The sequence below is a fragment of the Aquarana catesbeiana genome, linkage group LG01 (assembly GCF_042186555.1).
Source record: "Aquarana catesbeiana isolate 2022-GZ linkage group LG01, ASM4218655v1, whole genome shotgun sequence".
Taxonomy (NCBI): domain Eukaryota; kingdom Metazoa; phylum Chordata; class Amphibia; order Anura; family Ranidae; genus Aquarana; species Aquarana catesbeiana.
In genome coordinates, this window is record NC_133324.1 from 591812671 (window position 1) to 591837861 (window position 25191).

The window sequence follows — 25191 nt, forward strand, 5'->3', positions numbered from 1 at the left end:
TCTGCCCCTGTCTAACAGGGGCGTGTAATTACAATTTTTGAAGCAATACTTTGCAGCAGGGCTCGTTCCTGCGTTCCAACTAGAGTGTCTGTGAGGGGTTGCAGTGTTGTGGCACCAGCACCAGTGCCTAAGGCCTAATTTTTCAGCTCCTGTTCAACAGGGGCATGTAATTACAATTCTTGATCTAATATTTCACAGCAGGGCCCTGTGAGGGCTTACAGTGTTGTGGCCACAGCAACACCTAAGGCCCAAATTTCTGCTGAGTATATAGGGCAGGACCCTACTTTCAAACATCTAACTTACAAACGACTCCTACTTGCAAACGGAAGGAGACAACAGGAAGTGAGATGAAATCTACCCCTAGGAAGGGAAATTCTCTCCTGTAAGAGTTAATATGGGAAAACAATTTCTCCTTTCCACTGATGCTTTCCAATCCTTGTTCCACAAAAAACCCCAAATTTTCAAAAAACATTTTTCATTGGGACAAAAAAGTGAGGTGAAATCTTCTGAAGAGGAGGAAAGACAGCAAAACAAATGTCACAGGGGTGATAACCCTTCCCTATGTTTTCCAAAAAGCTTAGAAAAGATTTTTTGGCTGGAGCTAAACACGTTAAAAATGTTCAAAATTACAAACAGATTCTACTTAACAACAAACCTACAGTCCCTGTCTTGTTTGCACCGCCTGTATACTGCTGTTCAGAGTATATAGGGCCTGGTGGCCCCACACCTTTCCTTATTTTAATTTGGGTGCGGGGTTCCCCTTAATATCCATACAAGACCCAAAGGGCCTGGTAATGGACTGGGGGGTACCCATGCCGTTTGTCTCACTGATTTTCATCCATATTGCCATGACCCGACATGACATTAAACCCGCAAGCAGTTTTAAATGAGATTTTTTCCTTTAAAAATGACATTTGGTGCAGGGACTGTTCTAAACATGGGAAACACGCGTCACTTTACAGGCATACTATAGACACCCCCCAGGTACGATATTTAAAGGAATATTTCACTTTTTTTTTTTTACTTTAAGCATCATTAAAATCACTGCTCCCGAAAAAACGGCCGTTTTTAAAAGTTTTTTTTGCATTGATACATGTCCCCTGGGGTAGGACCCGGGTCCCCAAACCCTTTTTAGGACAATACCATGCAAATTAGCCTTTAAAATGAGCACTTTTGATTTCGAACGTTCGAGTCCCATAGACGTCAATGGGGTTCTAACGTTCGTGCGAACTTTTGGTCCGTTCGCGGGTTCTGGTGCGAACCGAACCGGGGGGTGTTCGGCTCATCCCTAGTTGTGACAGCTTTTTTCCCTTAATAAATGAAATCATCAATTAAAAACTGCATTTTGTATTTACTCGGGTTGTCTTTGTGTAATATTAAAATTTGTTTGATGATCTGAATCATTTAAGTGTGACAAAAATGCAAAAAATAAAAAAAATCAGGCAGGGGGCAAATACTTATACATAGCACTGTATATAATTTTGTATTTCTCATCAATTTTTGTGTTAGAGACAATAATCACCAGGGTGAATCTCCAAATTAGGGTCACAGGCAGAAATAAAATTGTGACATATTTTCTAAAACATCCCCGCTCTATAAAAAAAAAGAAAACTGTCGGCTTTAGATATTATTACAAGAAATGTGCCATTTTGAACCGCTAAATATAGCTCATTCTAACATTTTATTTAAGCCCTAGGATTGTAACAGATGACCAACATGAAGACACGTTTAGATCTAAAAGATGTTCTGAGGACTCCACGGACTTGTATAGCTCACAGTTTGAGAACATACTGGACAACACTTCCTTATATTATAGTGTGGAATCACTTGACACCTTATACTATGAACCAGATAGCTTTTTCAGTTTTGAGATGCCACTCACGCCAATGATTCAACAGCGAATCAAGGAAAGTAGTCATTACATGGAGAAGAACACAGTTGAGGTTGAGCAAGAAATCCTCAAAGTCGACCCAAGCAATGGAATAACAATGGGGTTCTGCAATGATGTCATCAATAGGTTGGATAACATTACCAGTGTGGAATTAAAAAAATCTAATGAAGGGATGGAGCTCTCAGGAAGGTAAGACAAAGTTTTTGTGTTGATAATCAAAAGATAATTCATTAACCTTGGACCCTGAACCTGATTTAAGAATACAAAATGGTATGGAAGCCATCACATCTGCAAAACATATCTTCAATTGTATCTTTACAAACAATCCTATAATATATTTGTGTTTCATATAACCCTATGCTATCACAGAACATCACTCTGAAAGTGTCCCACTCTGCACAATGACTTTCCGCCAACAAGCTCACATCCAACATTTGTTGTCGGAAAATCCGATCGTGTGTACAGGGCAGAATAGAATGTAAAAAATCCAAACCATTTTTAATACTACTGGCCACTATCATGGCAGATTTAGGCCAACAGCATATCTGTTTTAGAGTCCTTGCACAACAACCGAACATTTTATGTTGAGAAAATTAGAAATGACTGAACTGTGATATAGTGTGAACAAAAAAAGTCACTTCGAAGCAGAGGTCATTTTTTTTTTTTTGTTGACCATTTTTATTCTTAATATTTGAAACAAATAGATTAATCAATCCAACTATTTATTTTAATTTAAGCAAACCATGTTCATAGGAAGTTAAAGTGCTCTGTGCTGTAGTCCTTTGGGATTGAGGTAGTGTAACATTTCTATTTGCGTCTAGTGTACTCCATGTTATATTTCCTATTGTGTACAGTTTCTCCAATTTTCTAATATATTCCTTTTTTGAAGTGTTGTGGTTACCATGGATTTACAGGCATAAAGATGAAACAATTCTATTTTTACAGGATCATAAAACATGTACAATGTGATTTCTTTTTAATCAGCTTTATTAAAGAAAAGAGGTAAACAAGTGCGCTTGTCAAAGCCATAAGTCAAGTATCGTAGGAGAAATAGTGTCTTGTATGCCCATATAGAGTAAAATGTATCAGTCTAAAATAAAATTATAAATGTCTGTATCATGTTCAGCAATGCTATAGCATAGTCAGTGTCTTGCAAAGGTAAGATGTACCAGGCAAGTATTTATGATGACAATAACATATCGGTGTCTAGGTGCCTGCCACCAGCCATAAGTACAGCGCATAAAGTGTTATAAAAAGGCTATCTGGTGATATTCTTAAGCACTGGTCATGTGTCTTGTACACTGTGATTCCTATTAGCACCTGTTTACATCGGTGTGGCTTTGAAATCGCACTCTTTCAGCGTGATTACAAAGCCACACATCAGTGCGACTTGCATTGTCAATTTAATTGCAGCTTGCGACTATATTTAACAGAAGTCTAAGTAAAACGCAATGAAATTGTCAAAAAGTAGTGCAGGAACCTTTTTCATATCGCTGCAACATATAAGTTTCATTGCCGGCAATGGGGTGCGATTTGTCATGTGATATCGGAACTGTCAAATCGCATGACAAGGCTTATTTTCCATTGCTATACATTCTATGTGTTTGTTTATTCTTTGAGGATGATAGATTATCTGTGCTTACCATGCTTACTGTGATTGTGCTGTTAAAAACGAACAACCAAACCTAGAATAATGCCCCAATTCTTGCGGTATACTTACCTGCTAACATTAAAAAAAAAAACAACTGCAGTGATATTCAATGAATCATTGTTTGACAATTGACAGCATGGAGCTGTATAGAAATTTTCTGGGGATAGGTGTTGTGCAGAGGCTGGAAGCTGGCAGTGTTTGTTGAGGCAAGGGCTACGGTGTGGGCAGTTTTTCCAAATTGGTAGATTCATACTAGGAGTAATGCCGCGTACACACGGGCGGACTTTTCGAATGGACTGGTCTGACAGACTTTCCGACGGACTTCCGACGGACTTTTTAACGAACGGACTTGCCTACACACGATCACACCAAAGTCCGACGGATTCGTACGTGATGACGTACATCGGACTAAAATAAGGAAGTTGATAGCCAGTAGCCAATAGCTGCCCTAGCGTCAGTTTTTGTCCGTCAGACTAGCATACAGACGAGCGGATTTCTGGGTCCGGGGGAGTTACGATGTAAAGATTTGAAGCGTGTTCCAAATCTAAAGTCCATCAGATTTGCGACTGGAAAAGTCCGGTGAAGCCCACACATGATCGGATTGTCCACCGGATTTGGTCCGTTGGCGTCCGTCAGACCAGTCCGGTCAAAAAGTTCGACCGTGTGTACGCGGTATTAGTCATTCCAAAACTGATACTTTTTGGTAGATTCTGGAGAGGTAACCCCCAGATGCCAACCAGAATCCCCAAGGGGTATTAAAAGCCAGCAGTTTGTTTAACCCACAAGGCTCCTCCTTGAACAGGAACATAAGCATCAGAATTCCTTACCTCTATACTTGTTTTATGTCAGTGACTTGGAAAGCCCCGAATTATTAAATGAAAAGTAGGGCCAAAGCTCTTTGGGCCCTACTTCTGTGGGTCACAGGAGTGTACTTAGTCCAGATTCAGCTGACTTTGGGCTAAAGTCTGCTGTCATCTGACGTCACTTAGCCAGTTTAGGCTCTGAAGGGACCCTGACTTTAATGTTGGAATCCACCCAGATGCCTGAGCGGCAGCTGGCCTAGCCACTCAGCGCACCACTGAGAGCCTGAACCAGCCACTCCCACCGTTTCTACAGCCCAGCGTGAGCACTGGAGGGACAGAACAGAATGTCGGTAACTGACAGTGACTGGCTCTCTGAAGACCAAGAACTGAGCGATCAGCGGCCTTTGATTGCTCAGTTCTTGGTCTTAGAGATAGCGGGGGGCAGCTCAGGCATCAGGCTGATGCTTCATCCAGATAGGTGAGTATGGTTGTTTGTTATTTTGAAATCCCACACTTCTCTTTTAAAAGAGAAGTATTGCCAAAGATTTTTTCGAATCAGCTAATGGCTATCAGCTGATGTAGCAGAGCCACTTCATGCTCTGGAAGGATCACAACAATATTGGGGCACCCAGCGCTCTGATTGACAGCTCACTTTGCCTCTCAGTGCATGGCTGGGAGCCGGAGCCAGCTGCTCCCATTCCATCCCCAGTCTGGTGCTCCGATGAGTGCAGGAGGAGCAGAACTGACAGACACTGCTCTCTGCTTTGAACAGACTGAGAACTGAGAGGTCAGTTGTCATGTGACCGATCAGTTCTTGGGCTTAGAGCCATCATGGGACAGCTGCCTCATCACACCGATGCTGCAGCATAGAGGTTAGCATTTATGTTTATTTTTTTACAAACCCCAATTTTCGAAGGCCTCATGCACGCGAGACACCGTAACAGACACGCAAATTCTGCTGAACAGGTTTTTAAAAGCTGAAACCGGCGTTTAGAAACGCCCGTTTTGCCGCGTTTGCTTGCTGCGTTTAGCTGCATTTAACCGTGTTTGCGTCTAGAAGCGTCTGCAGAGCAGAGAATGACATTTTCCGACCTGACTTTGGGGCCCCATATCTTGGGGCTACTTGATGCTAGGAACCCCAAATTTAGATATGTTATAGTGTTAGTCCAACTGTGTTAGCACACCACATTTGGGGTTCTTAGCACTAAGTGGCCCCGAGATATGGGGCCCCAAAGACGGGTCTCAAAATGTCAAGCACTTCTGCAGCAGAGAATGACATTTTGTGACCCGATTTTGGGGCCCCATATCTCAAGGCCACTTGGTGCTAGGAACCCCAAATTTGGATATGTTGTAGTGCTATGTTGTATTCCACTGTGTTTGCACACCAAATTTGGGGTTCTTAGCACCAAGTGGCCCGGAGATATGGGGCCTTAAATTTGGGTCATAAAATGTTCCTTTAAAAACACTTATAAACGCAAACGCGGCTAAACGCGGTACCGGCGTCTGAAACGCGGAAAACTTTTGCGTCTGAACCCATTTTTTTGGTTCTGGAAAAACGAGGTTAAACGCAACTGCCTAAAAACGCCAAAAAACGAGACTATGTACATGGACACATAGGATAACTTTGAATGGGTTCAGGGGCAGTTGAAAAAAGTGTCCAACTGCCTCTGAACACGCGTTTAACAGTGTCTCGTGTGCACGAGGCCTTAGTATAGGCATAACTGCCAGGGAGATACCATTAGGAGAGTTAAGTAGTTCTTTCGTGACTGGAGTACTTTTAACATCTAAAATAGAGATTCCTAACATGTGGCCTCCTGGCACTTTTTCTGCAGCCCACTAAAGATCTCCCCACTATCAAAAGAATGCCATGCTTTTGACAGAACAGGGCTTAGCATTGGGAAAGGCAGCATTTAGAGTATCTGTGAATGCACTCCACCCAAAGCACCTTGTTATAAAGTAAATTATACAGTATGTTTGTTATATATATATATATATATATATATATATATATATATATATATATATATATATATATATATATATATATATATATATGTGTAAAAAATTGTTTCCCAAATATAAATGTAGCACTTTTTTTTCTAAATTCCAGTGATCACATGACAGCAAAGCATTCATTGTGTTGTATCCTGGGATTGCGAGGGACGTGTCAATTTTGGAAGGGTGACGGGTTGTAAATTGATGTCAAGCATAATGTGGAGTACTTTTCCCGCTGTGTATGTTGCACTCGAGAAGCGTGCCCCTTCAGTTCTCTAGGCAGTGATGTCATACAAAGCCGGGAATTACTTTCCTTGCTTGTGTACATCATCTGTTGCCCAGGCTCCTACAGGCTGCAGCTACATAAGGCAGACTGTGATTGGCTAATGGTTCACAGACCTTGTCACAGCTTTCTCACAGCAGCCAAGGGTCATGTCTGTGAATTTGGCTATAGAGACACAGGCATGTTGTGCCTATGGCATGCTTGTATCTCTATTGAAGAAAGAGTTAGATGCTAAATGACTAGGCCAGCACAGTGCAGCTTCCATGCTTAGTGTGGTCAGTTTGGAAAAGTAATTGAGAGGGACCGACAGGATCACTGTTATTTGTATCCATAGCCAAAAAAGGAAACATGAGAGGGCTGCTCTTTGAACCAAAGACTTCCCCTTATAGACACATATATGCTTTAATAATTTTAGGGGTAACATACACTTTAAAGCTAAACTCTAGAAAATGATGAAGACATCTCTTGCAAGTGGGCAGTGTCCACACTGCAAGGGTTAAATGCGCTTTTAAGTCTAGGGGACGATACATTTAGTTTTACTTACTTGAATCTTCGCTCCACAGCAGGTGCTCCAGCACCCTCGCTGTCATTTCTTTTGCAGAACTATGGGATTTTGTTTGGGTACAGCATCGCACTACCGCGCAATTGTCAGTTAAAGCGACACAAAAAATGGCCTGGTCATTAAGGGGGCAAATCCTTCTGGTCCTTAAGTGGTTAAAGTGGTTGTAAACCTAAATCACCATTTTTACAAAGTGAGGTTGCAAATCGACTCCCAAAACAAATGAAAAAGCAAAGTATTTGAAAAAGCTTCCAAAACGCCTTTTTTCTTTCCTTTAGTTCCAGGTCACATGACTGCATCAATTTTGAGTCGAATGGCTCAGGAGGTGGGCGGGGCCAGTCTGCCCTGTTGAGACAGACAAGGAGGAGCTGCTGTCAGGCACTCTTACCTTCCCCGTCAGGCTCCCAGCTGACAGCCAACTTTTTGAGATGGGAATGAGGGACACCTATCAGCAAAAGTATGCGGGCATAGGACACACCCCCTTAAAGGAGAATTGTACAAAAAAAAAAACCACACAAGTGCTTTTTTTACCACTACTATTCCTTTATATTGGCTTTTGGAATTTACAAATGCAGCAATTTAGAAATCAGATGAAAGGTTTAGCACTGGAAAACACTTTTTGATAGATAAAAAGTGCATTTTATATACAACTATATAGATCAGACCAAAATGAGGGACAAATGAGGAGGAATGAGGGACAGAGGGACATTGCTCCAAATCAGGGACAGTCCCTCGAAATCGGGGACAGTTGGGAGCTATGGACAGGGCAGGTAAGAATGTTTGACAGTGGCTCCTCCTGTCATAAGTATTCACGACGGTGCAGACTGGTCACCCCCACCACCTTGGCTGTTGGTAGAGTAAGCTGTAGTCCTATACATTTGGGGCATGTGCCCATGAGGTGGCAGCGCTGCACACGGTAGATGATCATGTAGATCGTTGCCACCGCTAACAGCAAAAAGAGGTCACTGTCGGGATCAAAAGGTATTTGAATCCAAAATCAATTCAAATAAAAAGCATACAATGATATGGAAATGTAGACTATAAAGTATTTTTAATTTTTTTTAGGTTTAGTGTCACTTTAAAAACAATGTTACGGAACTGACCGTGTCCTTTCGGTGAAGTTTTAGGTGTGGTAGTGCGGAGTGGTATAAACAGAATTGTAATCAAACTTTTTTTTTTTTTTCCTTTTGTGAAAGCTGAAGTGCTTCCTATTTCTGTGATAACACTGTATTCCAGAGCACCTAAGAAACCAGTGCCCTTGGTCCAGCAACTTACGTCAGCGTCCTAATGGTTGATGTAAGGGTTAATCTTTACTCTGCGCTTTCACCGCTGGGAACCTAACCATTGATCAGACAGTGGTTTGTACTGCAGCTTCAAATGGACTGGAATAATGTTGTAAATTACAGTATTTGAAAGAAGTAGCAGGAAGAGACACACAGCGGTGTCTCTATTATTCCAGGGGAGGGTGAGTTTCTATTCTGCTCTCTGCAACAAAATTGACTCAATGTGGAAGAGAGAATGACATCTACCTCAACCTGTTCCTATGGGCTCAAGCGTGTCTGCATGCTTTCCTTTCAGTGTACTGTCATGCCAGGACAATCAACTTAATAAGTAAGTTACAAGCTGCTCCCAGCCTTTCTTCACTATAACAGCTGTGATCACTTGCCTTACATGGACTCAAACATGAACACTGCTGTTAACCTGCAAGACTTCATCATGTCATGTAGTTAAAATCTGAAGTTGTTTTGTTCATGTTGGGCTTTGCTGTTCCACTATCTCAGCATGCTATACTTTTTGTATATGGAAGTACTTATTACCTGGGGCCATAGATAAAACAAATACTCCGTTATGAGATTTGATATGATAATGGGGCTTAGATGTCAGTATTATTCTCCTGGTGAAGCCTTAGCCAGGAACCGTGTTGGTATAGCTGTTTACGAGAGTCATGTGGTTCAGGCATAGCACAGCGCTGCTAAAATGATTTATCTAAGATGATAATGTGGGGAAAGTGAAGGAAATCAGAGGCAGTGCTGCTGCTCACACTGAAACTTGTGCACTGCTATGTACAGTGTACTCAAAGGGGGGTTATTTAAAAAAGGCAAAGTGCACTTGAAATTGCACTGAAAGTGCAGTCGCTGTAGATCTAAGGGGGACATGCAAGGAAAATAAAAAACGGCATTTTAGCTTGCACATGATTGGATGATAAAATCAGCAATGCTTCCCCTCATTTCAGATCTACCCCTCAGATTTACAGCGACTGCACTTCCAAGTGCACGTTCAGTGCAATTTCAAGTGCACTTTGCACTTGTAGTTTCCACTTGTAGTGCAAAGTGGATTTGCCTTTCGTAAATAACCCCCATAGTATTCAGACCTTCTTCACTTTTTTCAGTTTTGTTATGTTGCAGCCTGATACTACAGCTGTTTAACCACTTGCCTACCAGGCACTTACACCCCCTTCCTGCCCAAGCCATTTTTCAGCTTTCAGCGCTGTCGCACTTTGAATGACAATTGCGCGGTCGTGCTACATTGTACCCAAACAGATTTTTTATCATTTTCTTCACACAAATAGAGCTTTCTTTTGGTGGTATTTAATCACTGCTGGGTTTTTTTATTTTCTACAAAAAAAGACCAAAAATTTTGAAAATAAAAATGTTTTTTACTTTTTTTTCTGTAGTAAATTTTGTTACTAAGTAATTTTTCCCCTTCACTGATGTGCACTGATGTGCGCTGATGAGGCGGCACTGATGGGCACTGATAGGCTGAACTGGTGGGCATTGATGAGGTGGCACTTATGGGCACTGATTAGGTGGCACTGATGAGGAGGCACTAATATGCCGCACTTATGGGCACTGATAGGTGGCACTGATATGTGGCACTGATGGGCGCTGTTAGTTGGCACCGATGGGCACTAATAGGCGGCACTGGTGGGCACTGATAGGTGGCACGGATAGGCAGTACTGTTGGGCACTGATTGACAGCATTGATGGGCAGCACTGATAAGTGGCACTGATTGTCAGCACTGACTGGCATTGCTAATGGGCACTGATTGGTGGCACTTGTGGGCAGTGGTGGGCACTGATTGCTGCCACTGATTGCCAACCAATGCCAGCTATGGTGGGCACTGATTGTTGACACTGTGTTGCACTATTGTAATCAGGGCACTGATGATCTGTGCCCTGATTACATTCCTACATGTCCCCCTGTGAGGAGATGCTGCTGATCGGCTCTCCTCTCCTCACACTCTGTCAGTGTGAGGCAAGGAGAGCCAATTACCAGCACTTGCTGGTTTACATGTGACCGGCTGTGATTGGACACAGCCAATCACATGGGTAAAGAGCCGCGGCGCTTTACAGAGATTGGGGTCGCGCCGTGGCCTAGCAACAAGGCGCGGGCGCGATCGCCACACTGTGTGCCCCCCGTGGGCGTGCGAGTGTGGCCACTCTGGGACGACATCATATGACGGCGAGAGCTGCAACGCCCCGCTGTCATTTGAAGGTGGGCGGGCGGCAAGCAGTTAAATTCATTGTTTTCTCATTAATCTACACTCAGTAGCCCATAATGACAAAGTGAAAACAGAATTTTAGAAGTGTCTGTGAATTAAAAAGGAAAAATTAAATCTCACTCTGGCATAAGTATTCAGACCCCTTAAAACAACATAGTTCAAGCGTTTATCTCCACCCCCCCCCCCCCTTTAAAATTTTATATGCATGCTTTTCTTCCCCTTGAGTCAAAACTGGTGGTTATTGAAACTATGGACTGTTCACGGATAGCTCAGCAGTTGTGAGTACCACCAGATTGAGATATGGGACTATACTGATATCCCTCGATTTTGATACTACTGTTTGCCTTTACCATTCTTGATAGCCTCAACAACGCCCAAGCGCTGCACCCTCTATTCTCAGCCGCCACCCCCTCCACCTTCTAGCAATGCTATGCTGTATCCATCGCCTCGGCCACCCCCATATTCATGTGTCTGACCCCTTTCAGGACACCTGCCGCCTGAATTACAGCAGCAGGGGTGTTGTTTTGAAGCCCCTGATTAGACCCAGAGGCTCTAATAGGCTTCAAAATAAGGTGGGCTCATGGCGCAGAGCATTGCGTCAGGAGCCCACCCAGGTTTTACAACAGCGAATGAACATTTTCTGTTGCAACACTGATTCTCCTCCCAGCCAATCGGAAAACGGGTCTGATACACATCACCCGATTGGCTGAAAGGACAGGCGATCCTGTTGGACGTCTAGGAGGAGGAGAGGAGACACACGGTGGGAGCAAGGAGGAGGAGAAGACACAGGAGCCGCTGCCTAATGCCTGCCGCAGCCTGATGTCCGCTGATGCCCCGATCCCCTTCACTCCTTGATGTCCGCTGATGCTCGCCGCCTAGATGGGGTAAGTGAACCGACCAGCAAACAGTGAGCGGAGGGGGGTGGGGGCATGGGCGGCTTTGAGGTGCCGTGGGGGGGGGTGGTTGTTTACCACCCCCCCAAACAAAAAACCACGAGTCGCCACTGCTCAACAATGTAGAAAAAGTATACTAAGGCCTTGTTCACACCTATGCAGGTTGCAGTTTGCATATTCCAGATGCATTTTGCATTTTTCAATACACGTTTTTGATCCATTGAAGTCTATGGAACCAAAAACCAGATAAAAGTCCTTGGCCTTTTCCATAAAATGCACAGATGTGAACGTGACCCATAGGAAACCATGTTAAATGGACTATAGTGTGTTTCTGCAAAACTCAAAACGCACTAAAAAATGCATAGATGTGAACAAGGCCTAAATTGTATTACATTATTTTGTAAAACTAGTAATGATTGAAACAGAAATGTCCTCCCATTTCTCTTGATCGTTGCTGAGATGTTTCTACACCATGATTGGCGTCTACCTGTGGTAAATTAAATTGATTGGATTTGAATTGGAAAGGCTCTCTATAAAAGGTCTCACGGCTGACAATGGAAAGAAGGGAACAACACCTTCTAATGCCGCATACACACGATCGTTTTTCTCGTCGGAAAAAGATATGACGGCTTTTCCTACGGGATTCCACTCAAGTTTGCCTTGCATACACACGGTCACGCAAAAGTTTGCTGAAATTACTACCGTCAAGAATGTGGAGACGTACAACAATACGACGAGCCGAAAAAATGACGTTCAATGCTTCTGAGCATGCGTCAAATTGTTTCCCGAGCATGCGTAGGGATTTTTCGCATCGGAATTGCCACAGACTACCGCATTTTCGGATAGGAACTTTTCCCGACCGGAAAATTGAGAGCATGCTCTCAATCTTTTGCTGGCTGGAATTCCGCCAGCAAAAGACTGATGGAGCATAAACACGTTTGCATTTTCCGCCGAAAAAATCTCATCGGTCTTTTCCGTGTGTACGCGGCATAAGGCTTCATGTACACTACAGCTCCTAAACTCGAGTTTAGGCGATTTTTTGCCAAAGCTCCTAAACTCAACTCCATAAAAGCTTGTGTGTCCATGTACACATAGGTTCTGAGGATAGTTTAGGAGCAGCTGCGGTTAGGGGAGGTTCAACCTCCCTCATCCTTCCTCTCCTGAACGCGGAAGAATCATATTCAGGATAGGAACCTTTTGATCGCTGGCTGCAAAATCACGCCACTATTGTTATTTTTTATGCCACACGATATTTGCACAGCGGCTTTGCAAACGCAAATAATTTTATAAAAAATACATTTTAATGAATGAAAAAATGTAAAATGTGAAAGATGATGTTACGCCGAGTAAATAAATGTGTAACAAACTGCGATACTTAAAAACTCTCCATAGGCGACGCTTTAAACACCTTTAAAGGTTGCCTGTTTAGATTTACAGAGGAAGTCTAGCACTAGAATTATCGCTCTCCCTATAATGTCCGCGTTGATACCTCACATGTATGGCGAATACTGTTTACGTATGCGTGCGCGACTTGCGTATGCGCTTTCTTCTGCGCGCAAGCACAGAGGAATGGGTGCGCTTTACTTTTTAAATTTTTTTAATTTATTTTATTTTTACACTGTCCCTTCAATTTTTTTTTTTTTTTTTTAATTTCTTTTATTGCCATTACAAGGAATGTAAACATCCCGTAATAGAGATAATGATGACAGATCCTCTTTATAAAGGGATCTTTTACTTAAAAAAAAAAAATATATATACTTCCAGCCTGGACTGGAAGTGACGTCATGACGTCACTCCAGTCCACCAAGGCCATAGAGGCAATAGAAGAGGATCTATTCTTTGATCGCCTGTGGAAGCATGAAAGGCGAGCGGCGGGAGGGGAAGGACATCCCCTCCCACCGCTTCTGAAAGTGTTTCAGCGGCTCATGAGCCACTCGGAGCCAGCCGCCAGCTGTAAAAAACTATACCGGGGTTATAGTTGATAAACCTCTTCAAAGCTGTATGTGTGTATTGTGGTCTTGAAGTGGTTAAAGTGCCTAAAGGCAAAACTTTTTTCTTTTTTTAAATTTTGGATAGAGTTAGACCCCATACACACTATACAACATTTGTTGTCTGATTTCCTTTAGGTTTACCAAAACCATGTAGTGCAAGGGCCTGCCTGATTGCATACAAATTGAAACTCTTAAGGTTTGACCTCATATTATATGGCTTTGGTAGATCTGAAGGAGAAAAACTACAGAAAATTCATTGTATAGTGTGTATCCAGCTTAAAGTGATTGTAAAGGCTCGTTTAAAAAAAACAAAAAAACAAACATGTTAAACTTACTTCCTCTTTGCAGTTGGTTTTGCACAGAGCAGCCCCGATCCTCCTCTTCTCGGGTCCCTCTTTGCTGCTCCTAGCCCCTCCCTCCTTTGAGTGCCCCTCAGCTAGCAGCTTGATACAGGGGACATCCAAGCCGAGTCAGAGCTCCGTGTACCCATTCAGACACGGAGCCCTGACCTGGCACCGCCCCCCCCTCTTCCCTGATTGGCTGACTGACTTTGACAGCCGTGGGAGTCAATGGGACCGCTGCTCTGTCCCAGCTAATCAGGAGGAGTGTACTTGGATGGCTGAGGAGATCGTGCACATTGCTGGATAGAGAAGGAGCTCAGGTAGGTAATTAGGGGGTGCTGGGGTGGCTGCTACACACAGAAGGTTTTTTATCTTAATGCATAGAATGCATTAAGATAAAAAACCTTCTGCCTTTTCAACTCCTTTAAGGCCCCGTTCACACCTGAGTGATTTTCTGCTTGAAGCTTGACGCTTGAGCCAAAACGCTCAACAAGCCTAATCCCATTCATTTCAATTGCCCCTGTTCACATCTGAACGTTCTGCCGCTTGATGCAAAACGCCTGTTGCTCAAAAAAGTACATGAGCTTCTCTTTTTGGCAGATTGGAGGCAGATTGGGCCCCATAGACTTCAATGGGAACACCTGAAAATGTGCGACCTGAGTGTTTTGTCGCTCGTTTTCTGCTCAAACAGCAGCTTTCCACCCCTAATCTCCTCCACCTCTCCTCCCCCGAGTGCTTTCTGTTGGCTAAACAAAAATGCCTGAAGCTGTAAAACGCTTGTAATACACTGATAAAAACACTCAAAAATGCTCAAATAAAAACGCCTGAAAGTCGCTCTTCTCAGGTGTGAATACAGGGAGGGTTATAACCCTGGTCAGTTTTTTCGGGGAGATTTTCCTTCACTTCCTGTCCCACAGCCAAAACAGGAAGTGAGAAGAAAGCCATCCAAAGTGAGAGAATCCCGGACTGTCACCAGGAATTAGAGCTGCACGATTAATCGTTAAGAATTGAAATTGCGATCTTTTTCTCTTCACAACAGCATGTCATGATTCTTTTAACAAGTGCAGAGAGTTCTCACAGCTTGGAAAAAAAAAAAAACTACAGGCAGCCTGCCAAGTTTAATCACAACAGGGGAATAAGTAGAAACAAAGAATCTTTTTGTTTTTTTATCAAAGGAAAGTGTAAATGAAGGAAGCTTAACCATTTAAAGACCAAACCTTTTTTGACATTTGTTGATTACAAGTAAAAATCGTTATTTTCTGCTAGAAAATTACTTGGAACACCCAAACATGATATCATTCATTTTTTTTTTTTTTTTTTTTTTTTTTTAGCAGAGACCCTATAGAATAAAATGGTGGTTGTTGCAATATTTTATGTCACACCATATTTGCACAGCGGTCTTTCAAACACAATTTTTTTGAACTGATCTGTGGGCACCAGCGTTTTGAGCTTCAGAGTAGCGTGGAGGGGGGCAGTAAGATGTGAGTTTTATTACATCACATCGCTCCCTTTTTTTTTTTTTTTTTTGACTGAACTTTATGTGAGGTATACAATTTGACACTTCAATCATGTCACTGCACAGCTGCGCAGTGCGCTGTGCTGTGCTTACTGTACAGTGACAGCAGGGCCACCCAGAATTGTGCAATTTTATGCCAACATGTTGCATGATATTGCACAGCTCTGAAACGCAGTACAACATTGGGGTGAACTATTGTTTTCTACCGTGTTTCCCCAAAAATAAGCCCGGGTCTTATATTAATTTTGGCAACAAAAGACACAGTAGGGCTTATTTTCGGGGTAGGTCTTACCATGTAATGTGCTGTCTTCTCTCCCCCTCTCTCTCCTTGCCTGAAAGGAATCCCTAGTGTGATCTGAGTTAAAATGCTTGTAAAATCCTGTAATCCACTGTATTACAGTAGTATATAATGTACAATGTGTGTGTTTCTGTAATATAATTGTGCCAAATACCTTAGTTATAGCGCCACTTTGCGCTTCTGTGACCCGCCGGAGCTCTCTTCCCCGTAATTATATTACAGAAACACACACATTGTACATTATGTACTACTGTAATAGATTGGATTATAGGATTTTACAAGCTTTTTAAACTAGCGCTTATTTTCGGGGTAGGGCTTATATTGCAGCCTTCCTGGAAAATAACGCTAGGTCTTATTTTCGGGGAAACACGGTATGTATCATTTCAGTTACCTGCTTCAGTTGTAAATATAATTAATGTATTTTAATGAGCTTAGTTTACACAGTGAGCCTAGTTTACACTGTGCTTTCATGTGCGTACAGCATACTTTTTTTTTGCATGTAAACTTACTGGAACACACACTAATGGCTAAAAGACACCTTGCAAATGTGCCACACATGCATTACAAGTGCATATAAATAAAGATGCAGAATTGCACACTGAACATTTGGATTGCAGTGTAGACAAGCCCTAAGGGCACTATACACATTCGTTTGCCTGTGTTTGTACTTTCTGTGGGGAAATTATTACATTATTAAAGCGGAGGTTCGCTAAAAAAAAAATATTAAAAGCCAGCAGCTACAAATACTGCAGCTGCTGACTTTTAATATATGAACACTTACCTGTCCAGGGAGCCCGCGGTGTCGGCAGCCGAAGCCGATCCGTCCTTCGGCTCTCGGCTGCTGCCGCCATCCTCGGTAAGGGGATAAGGAATTGAAGCCATGCGGCTTCACTTCCTGGTTCCGTACTGCGCATGTGCGAGTCACGCTGCGCGTCCTCTCAGTTCCTTGCTGTGTTCTGTGTCTCACAGAATACAGCGGTGGAGGAGGACAGAGTAGGCGGCGGAAGTGGCGAAGGGCACCGCAATCACCGCGGTGATCTATGCCAGGAAGTGGGAGCAAATACCTGTATTAGACAGGTATCTGCTCCCTCCTCCCCCCTGAAAGGGGCCAAATGTGACACCGGGGGGGGGGGGGATCCAAAAAGTGGAAGTTCCATTTTTGGGTGGAACTCCACTTTAATGTGAATCGAGAAGCAGTGTTTAAATAAACTCTATGTGGATCTTGAAAGATCACATGATTCTGTAGACCCCAAAGTAAAAATCCTGTGACCCCACCATAACGCACATAGTCAGACTTAGGGTTGCTGCCTCTGGCTTTACATCAGTACCATGGTTCATTACACAGCAACCGCAGAAAGGTAAGGCCTCTGTCACACACGCGGACCGTTTGTCCGTTTTTCATCCATCCGTTGACGGATGAAAAATGGATATCAATGCATCTCTATGGAAAACAGATGTAAATGGATGATCTACATCCGCTTCTATCAACGTCTGTTTTTTGGAATGGATCAAAGCCCTATTTCTTTCTCGAACATCACGGGACACAGAGCCACAGTAATTACTGATGGGTTATATAGGTATTCACTGGTGATTGGACACTGGCACACCCTAACCAGGAAGTTCAACCCCCTATATAATCCCTCCCCTTGCAGGGATACCTCAGTTTTTACGCCAGTGTCTTAGGTGATGGTTCTATTCCAAACTTTTTACGGTCCAAAAACCAAATGGGGATGTCAGGCCCATTCTGGATTTAAGGGATCTGAACCGATTCCTAAGGATTCAATCCTTCCGCATGGAATCAATTCGGACAGTAGTCTCCACCCTGCAGGTAGGAGAATTTCTGGCATCAATAGACATCAGAGATGCATATCTGCATGTGCCTATTTTCCTGCTCATCAGAAGTTTCTGCGCTTCGAGATAGGAGGGCGCCATTTCCAGTTTGTGGCTCTGCCTTTTGGGATAGCCACTGCACCTCGAGTGTTCACAAAAGTCTTGGCTCCTCCTCTGGCCAGATTAAGGACTCAGGGTATAGCTGTCATAGCATACCTAGACGACCTGCTCCTGATAGACCGGTCGGTAGCCTCCTTGAACGGAAATTTGAGGACCACAGTCCGGTATCTGGAACACCTGGGTTGGATCCTCAACCTAGAAAAATCTTTCCTAAAACCAGTAAGAAGACTGGAGTATTTAGGTCTGATCATAGATACAAGCCAGGAGAAATTATTTCTACCTCAGGCAAAGATCACTGCTTTAAGAGAGCTGATTCTGGCAGTCAGGACCAAGAAGGGTCCTTCTGTCCGTCTTTGTATGAGACTACTAGGGAAGATGGTGTCTTCATTCGAAGCAGTTCCCTATGCTCAGTTTCATTCAAGAATGCTGCAACACAGTATTCTGTCGGCCTGGAACAAGAAGGTTCAGGCATTAGACTTTCCGATGCACCTGTCGCATGCGGTGCGTCAGAGCCTCAATTGGTGGCTCATACCCGAAAACCTGCAGAAGAGGAAATCCTTCCTACCGGTCACCTGGACGGTGGTAACAACAGATGCCAGTCTGTCAGGTTGGGGAGCAGTTCTGGAACAGTCTGTGATCCAGGGGCTATGATCCAAGACCGAGAGGACCTTACCCATCAACATTCTGGAGAACCGGGCGGTATACCTAGCCCTAAAAGCCTGAACTATCAGGCTACATGGTTGTCCGGTCAGGATCCAGTCCGACAATGCCACAGCAGTGGCTTATGTCAATCATCAGGGAGGCACCCGGAGCCGAGCTGCTCAAAAGGAGGTGAACCAGATCTTAGTCTGGGCAGAGATGCATGTGCCATGCATATCGGCAGTTTTCATCCCAGGGATAGAGAACTGGCAGGCGGACTATCTAAGTCGCCAGCAGTTACTTCCAGGGGAATGGTCTCTGCATCCCGATGTCTTTTGGGCCATATGCCAAAGGTGGGGGGGTTCCAGATGTAGATCTCTTTGCATCCCGATTCAACAAAAAGATAGACAGATTTGTGGCAAGGACAAAAGATCCTCTTGCATGCGGGACGGGTACGTTGGTGATTCCGTGGCATCGGTTCTCACTGATTTATGCATTCCCACCTATTCTGCTACTGCCATGACTTCTTCGCAGGATCCGGCTGGAAAGGAAGTCGGTACTTCTGGTGGCCCCCGTTTGGCCCAGAAGGACATGGTATGCGGAAATAGTAAGGATGACGGTGGGTTCCCCGTGGACGCTACCAGTACGACCAGACCTGTTATCTCAGGGTCCAGTGTTCCATCCTGCTTTACAAACGCTAAATTTGACGGTTTGGCTATTGAAACCCACGTTCTGAAGAGTCGTGGGCTTTCAGGTCCTGTGATATCTACCTTGATCAATGCAAGGAAGCCAGCTTCCAGAATGATTTATCATAGAGTCTGGAGAGCTTATATATCCTGGTGTGAATCCAGGGCACCCCAGAAAGTATGTGATCGGTAGAATTCTTGATTTTCTACAATTGGGGTTAGAGATGAAGTTGGCCTTGAGTACCATCAAGGGCTAAGTCTCGGCCTTATCAGTATTTTTTCAACGGCCACTTGCTTCGCATTCTTTGGTCCGAAACTTTATGCAGGGGGTGACGCGCCTTAATCCTCCGGTTAAAGCGCCCCTAAACCCCTGGGACTTGAACTTGGTTCTGTCTGTGTTACAGAAACAGCCTCTTGAACCAATATGTCAGATTCCTTTGGTCTTGCTGACAAGGAAGTTAATTTTTCTGGTGGCCATCTCTTCTGCTAGAAGAGTATCAGAATTAGCAGCTCTTTCCTGTAAAGAGCCTTATTTGATTGTACACAAGGATAGAGTGGTACTGCGCCCTCATCCTAGTTTTTTACCGAAGGTGGTTTCAGATTTTCATCTAAACCAAGACATTGTTCTACCTTCCTTTTTTCCAGATCCCTGTTCTCCGGAAGAAAGATCACTACATTCTGTGGATGTAGTAAGAGCAGTTAAGGCCTATCTGGAAGCAACTGCTCAGATTCGCAAAACGGATGTTTTGTTTGTGCTGCCAGAGGGTCCCAGTAGAGGACAGGCAGCATCAAAAGCTACCATTTCTAAATGGATTCAACAATTGATCATTCAAGCTTACGGTTTGAAACAGAAGATTCCTCCGTTTCAGATCAGGGCACATTCCACAAGGGCTATTGGTGCTTCTTGGGCAGTGCATCACCGGGCCTCGATGGCTCAGATCTGCAAGGCCGCAACCTGGTCTTCAGTTCATACATTCACCAGATTATATCAGGTGGATGTGCGAAGGCATGAGGATATCGCCTTTGGGTGTAGTGTGCTGCAGGCAGCGGTACGAGGTCCTTAGGTCTGATTGCACCCTACTTGGTTTGTGGTTCCCCCCCCCTCAGATAGCATTGCTCTGGGACATCCCATCAGTAATTACTGAGGCTCTGTGTCCCGTGATGTTCGAGAAAGGAAATAGGATTTTTTAAAACAGCTTACCTGTAAAATCCTTTTCTTTTGATGGACATCACGGGACACAGAGGTCCCGCCCCTCTTCTAATACACTATATTGCTTGGCTACAAAACTGAGGTATCCCTGCAAGGGAGAGGGATTATATAGGGGGTTGAACTTCCTGATAGGGTGTGCCAGTGTCCAATCACCAGTGATACCTATATATCCCATCAGTAATTAATGTGGCTTTGTGTCCCGTGATGTCCATCGAAAGAAAAGGATTTTACAGGTAAGCTGTTTTAAAATATCTTATTTTTTCTTCTGTTACAAAAAAAAAAAGGATTGGATGAAAAATGGATGTAAACAGACAAACGATCCATTTTTGCATGAACCAATGGCTTCGGGGTTCAAGTGATTAGGGACTCTAGCTGGTGGAAGTAAAAAACGGATGTAAAAACGTTTGAAAAACTGATGTAAACTTCATCAGTTTTTTTCTTTGAAACGTGATTGAACTGATCAAACGCATGGTCTGCATGTGTGAAAGGGGCCTAAGACCTGTAGGACCATTTTATGCAAGTTGTAAAGTGGTATGTAAAAATGAACATTTTGTAGAACGTTAGAAAACCGACTTTGATTTCTGGTTGCTCAGACCTGTATCTTTTCGGATAATCTTTTGGAGTCTCCTGCTTTAGCCCATAGCTATAATAATGTTTCCGTTTTCAGTACACTGCTTTATTAAACCAATTTATATACATTAAGTACTGTCTAATTATAAGAGGACACAGTGTCCAGGAATAGAATATGCTGCTTGTTTCTTAGATCACAGCTGCATACAATACAGTGCTATGCCGTAAATGAGACTATTTTACTGCTATTAAAAGTTGCTGACATGATATGAATATAGTTTTGTTTCACAAAAATACAACATGAATTGTCTCTCTAAAAATCATATTGATTAAAAACTGATTACGTAATAGCGGCTTGCCAGGCAATACCTTGTAACTCAGCCGATGGCACCCATGTCTCTTCTCATCAAGCCCCACCTCAGGACATTTTTTAGCAATTTGAAATTCTTTGTGTGTAATAACTAAGTGCTTTTAACAGTCGCAAGTGTTTGCCACCTTGTTGGGTATACTTAACCATTTCCAGGCCAGGTCAATAATGACATTCCTCGTCTACATGTAAAAATCTGCATTTCTTTTTGCTAGAAAACTAGCAAAGTGTCAGAGTATTGAAATCATGCGCTAGAAGCTTCTTGGATACAGCAATGGCTTTACTTTTATGGAGGATGTTACATTATGTCTTACAGCATTAGAAACATGAAACAGGAACATGGAGCATACACGGACCATAGACAGAACATCCTGTGATCACATTACCATAGAATAAAACACTATAACACTGCAGTGCCACCTGCTGGATAGATAGGTATAATGCATACAGTATTATCAGTTTATTAACAACTATGCTGTTGTACGTCCAACACTTAGAACCGCCGAAACAATTGTTTTTTAAACAGAAGCCCTAGAGAATAAAATGGTGGGTGTTTCATATTTTTATGTCACATGATATTTGCGCAGCGTTATTTTAAACTGAATTTTTAATTGTTTTTGTAAAAAATACACTTCAATGAATTTTAATGTGCAAAAACACAACATATTAACCAAGTGTATAAAAGATGATGTTACGCTGAGTAAATAGATACCAAACATGTCGCGCTTTAAAATCACGTATGCCCTTTGAATGGTGCCAAACTACAGTACCTAAAAATTACCATAGGCGACTCTTTAAAATCCTTTACAGGTTACCAGTTTAGAGTTACACAGGATGTCTGGTGCTAGAATTATTGCTCTCGCTCTCGCTCTGGCGTTTGTGGCGATACCTCGTGTGTGCTTTGATCACCGTTTACATATGCATGGAGGACCGATGTGTGCGATTGTCTTTGCATGTGAGCACAGTGAGATGGGTACGCTTTAAAAAAAAAAACATTTTTAATCGTATTTATTTTTTTCAACACTGTATCTTTAGTTTATTTTTTTATCAGCTTTATTGCTTTCACAAGGGATGGCCAACATCCATTATGATAGCATGGACTATGACAGGTCTGCTTTATGAAGTGATTTGGGGTCCATTAGGTCATAGACCTCTCCTCTGGCCTCCAAAGAATCAGATCAATCCAAGATTGGTTTGATCTGATCCTTTCACAAGTCGATAATGGCTTGTTTACATGAGGCTGAAACCTGAAGTGACAAAATCCTCTTAGGATTTCTGACGTCACATAGTGGGAGGAACAAGATCATTATCTCTCACTGTGTGCCCAGAACCAGATGGTAAAGGCAATGGCAGGAGGAGGGAGGGAACCCCTTCCACCACCTGTAAAAGCAATCCAGCGACTGTGCAGCCGCTCAGATTACTTTTACTAAAAAGAGAATCGCTGGCAGAAAAAAACAATACTGGGATCAAAACTGTAGCTGCAGTCATGATTCCGACATAGTCACTTCAACCATAGGCCATTTATAAACAACCCAAGAACGAGAAGTGGTTAAAGTGGTTGTAGAACATGGGTGCTCAACCTGTGGCCCTCCAGCTGTTGCAGACCTATCCTAAGTCCCATGAGGCATTGCAAGGCTGACATTACAAATATGACTCCCAAAGGCAGAGACATGATGGGACTTGTAGTTCCGCAACAGCTGGAGGGCCACAGGTTGAGCATCCGTGCTGTAGAAGGTTTTTTTACCTTAATGCATTAGGTTAAAAATTTTCTGTGTGCAGCCCTCCTAAATACTTTTATCTGAGCCCAACCCCGATCCAGCACTGTCCCTGAGAGCAGTGGCTCTCTCTGCTCTCTCCCTGCTCACTGGACCTGGAGGCAGCAGCAGGAGCCATTGGCCTCTGCTGCTGTCAATCACAGCCAGTGAGCAGAAAGTAGGGGGCAGGGCCGAGCCACACTCTGCTTGTCAATGGAGTTCAGGAGGTGTCTCAAGAATCTCGATAGACTTTAGTGGGGAAAGAGTTTTTATGAATGCGGAAGAAAGACGAATCTGGGGATGGGGAAATCTGTAAATTGTTGCCTCCTGAATGTCTTTTATTTTTTTAATGAAAACTGAATGAGGTTTTTCAGTGGAAATACTACGCGTTTAACTTGTGTCCATGGCATGTGTACAGCCCTTAAAGCGGAGTTCCACCCATTTTTACTTGTTGCTTATATCAGAAAGTCCACCTGCAGTGGCTATCCTTTTTTTTTTTTTTTTTTAAATGTCTTTTATTCCTGTATTCAGGCGGCACTTCCAGTCTAGCCACCTAGGCAATTTTGTCATTAGGCCATTCCCGAGGACTCCTGGGATATCAGAATCATCTATCCCAAGAGTCCTGGGGATGCTTAATAGTGAAATCTGGCGGTATTTCGAGGATCTGACGGGAGGATGTACAGACACTGTGTTTGGGACGCAGGATTACTGCGCTGGCGTGAGATCAGGAGGTGTATGCTGGGTAGCCAGCTGCACCTAATCCTGGAAATACACAGGAATGGGCTTCAGATGCCCACATCCTTGATGGCCCCTGCCTGCTTCTGAGATCAGGTACAATTTTACCAATTTTAAAAGTAACAAACATGAAGACAAGACAATATCCAAATATTAAAGTGTTACAAAATCCAGGACCCTGCATTCACTATATATTGTCTCCCACAGTACACAAAATATGGAAATACAATTATTTTAGTAAATATAAACTGCTAAATACCCTTTCTCATCAGCAGTATATAGCAGTTGTGTGATTTCTATCAGTGTCTGATGAAGCTTGTAGGAGGAGTTTTCATACTGCACTGAGCTGTCCTATGAGGCTGTAGGGCTCCTGACCCTCTGTCTGGACAGCGCTGATCGGCCCTGTGCTGATCATGTGTACTCTCCCAAGAATAAAAAAAAAAACCTCTCTAGCAAAATACACCAAACTGAGCATGTGCAGCCTGACTCCAAAGGCTCTGTCTTATCTGGACTTGTCCAGGGGGACAGTGCAGGAAGGGGAGGATCTGTGCATAAAAGATTAAGCAGCATTTTTACCCAATGCAGAGGATTCCACAGTGAGTATAACAAGCATGCTTTGCTGCATATACAGACTGATTTTACTGTTGTGGGTTTGGTAACATTTTAACAATCACGGGGGAGCTTTTTTTTTAAAAAATTGATTATGGGGACTGGAGCTCTGCTTTAAAAGGGGTGGTTGCAACTGCAAGTGTAAATGAGCCCCTAGGCCTCATGCACACTGATGTCTTGTAAATGCTGTTTCTCCTGACGAGATATAATCAGTGTTATAAACTCACCTAAGCTATATTATTTCAAACCAGTTTAGGTGAGTTTAGCAGCGTTTGGGCTTTTATTTATTTCATTGGCCATAATTTTAAAGCGGAGTTCCAGCCTGTATTAAAAAAACATTTAAAGTCAGCAGCTACAAATGCTATAGCTGATGACTTCTAATATAAGGACACTTACCTGTCCAGGGAGCTCGTGATGTCGGCACCCGAAGCTGACCTGTCCATCGGTTTCAAGTGCAGGCGCTGGCATCCTTCCTAACCGCTCATGTGCGAGCCGCGCTGCGCTTTCTGAATGGTCCCGCTGTCTTCTGGGACCTGTGTGACCTGTGTTTGTCTCCCAGAAGGCAGCAGGGTGAAGGAGAAGTTGCTGTAAATGATGTAGGTTGCTGCGGCGCCCTTACACGTAAGTGGGAGCGAGTACCTGTTTTTGGCAGGTATCCGCTCCCCTGAAAGGTGCCAAATGTGGCACCAGAGGGGGAGAAGAAGCAGATAAGTGGAGCTTCCACTTTTCAGTGGAATTCCACTTCCACTTTAATTTATTTATTTATTAATTAAATGCTGAAGTGCGCGTTTGACAGCGTTCATGTTTTTTTTGTGGTCAAAATTCCTTCTCTCTAATGCAATTTTAGGGCGTTCAGAAAACATCTACTAAACTGCTAAAAATGTGCATTGACACATAGGATAACATTAGGGGAGTTCTAGGGCAGAAAAATAAATCGCCTAAAATCAC

At 43.2% G+C, this 25191-nt stretch overlaps 1 protein-coding gene across 5 annotated transcripts in view; it reads left to right on the forward strand.

The window, feature by feature from the left end:
* Positions 1-25191, forward strand: part of PSD3 (pleckstrin and Sec7 domain containing 3) — an 864447-nt gene that overhangs the window by 278795 nt on the left and 560461 nt on the right. For 4 of the 5 annotated variants that reach the window (XM_073598198.1, XM_073598204.1, XM_073598214.1 and 1 more), the window contains one exon: positions 1691-2080. In XM_073598198.1, coding sequence (XP_073454299.1) covers positions 1691-2080 — 390 coding nt within the window. Of the gene's footprint in view, positions 1-1690; positions 2081-8646; positions 8794-25191 lie in introns of those variants that run through there. The other variant, XM_073598232.1, reaches the window with a different exon arrangement.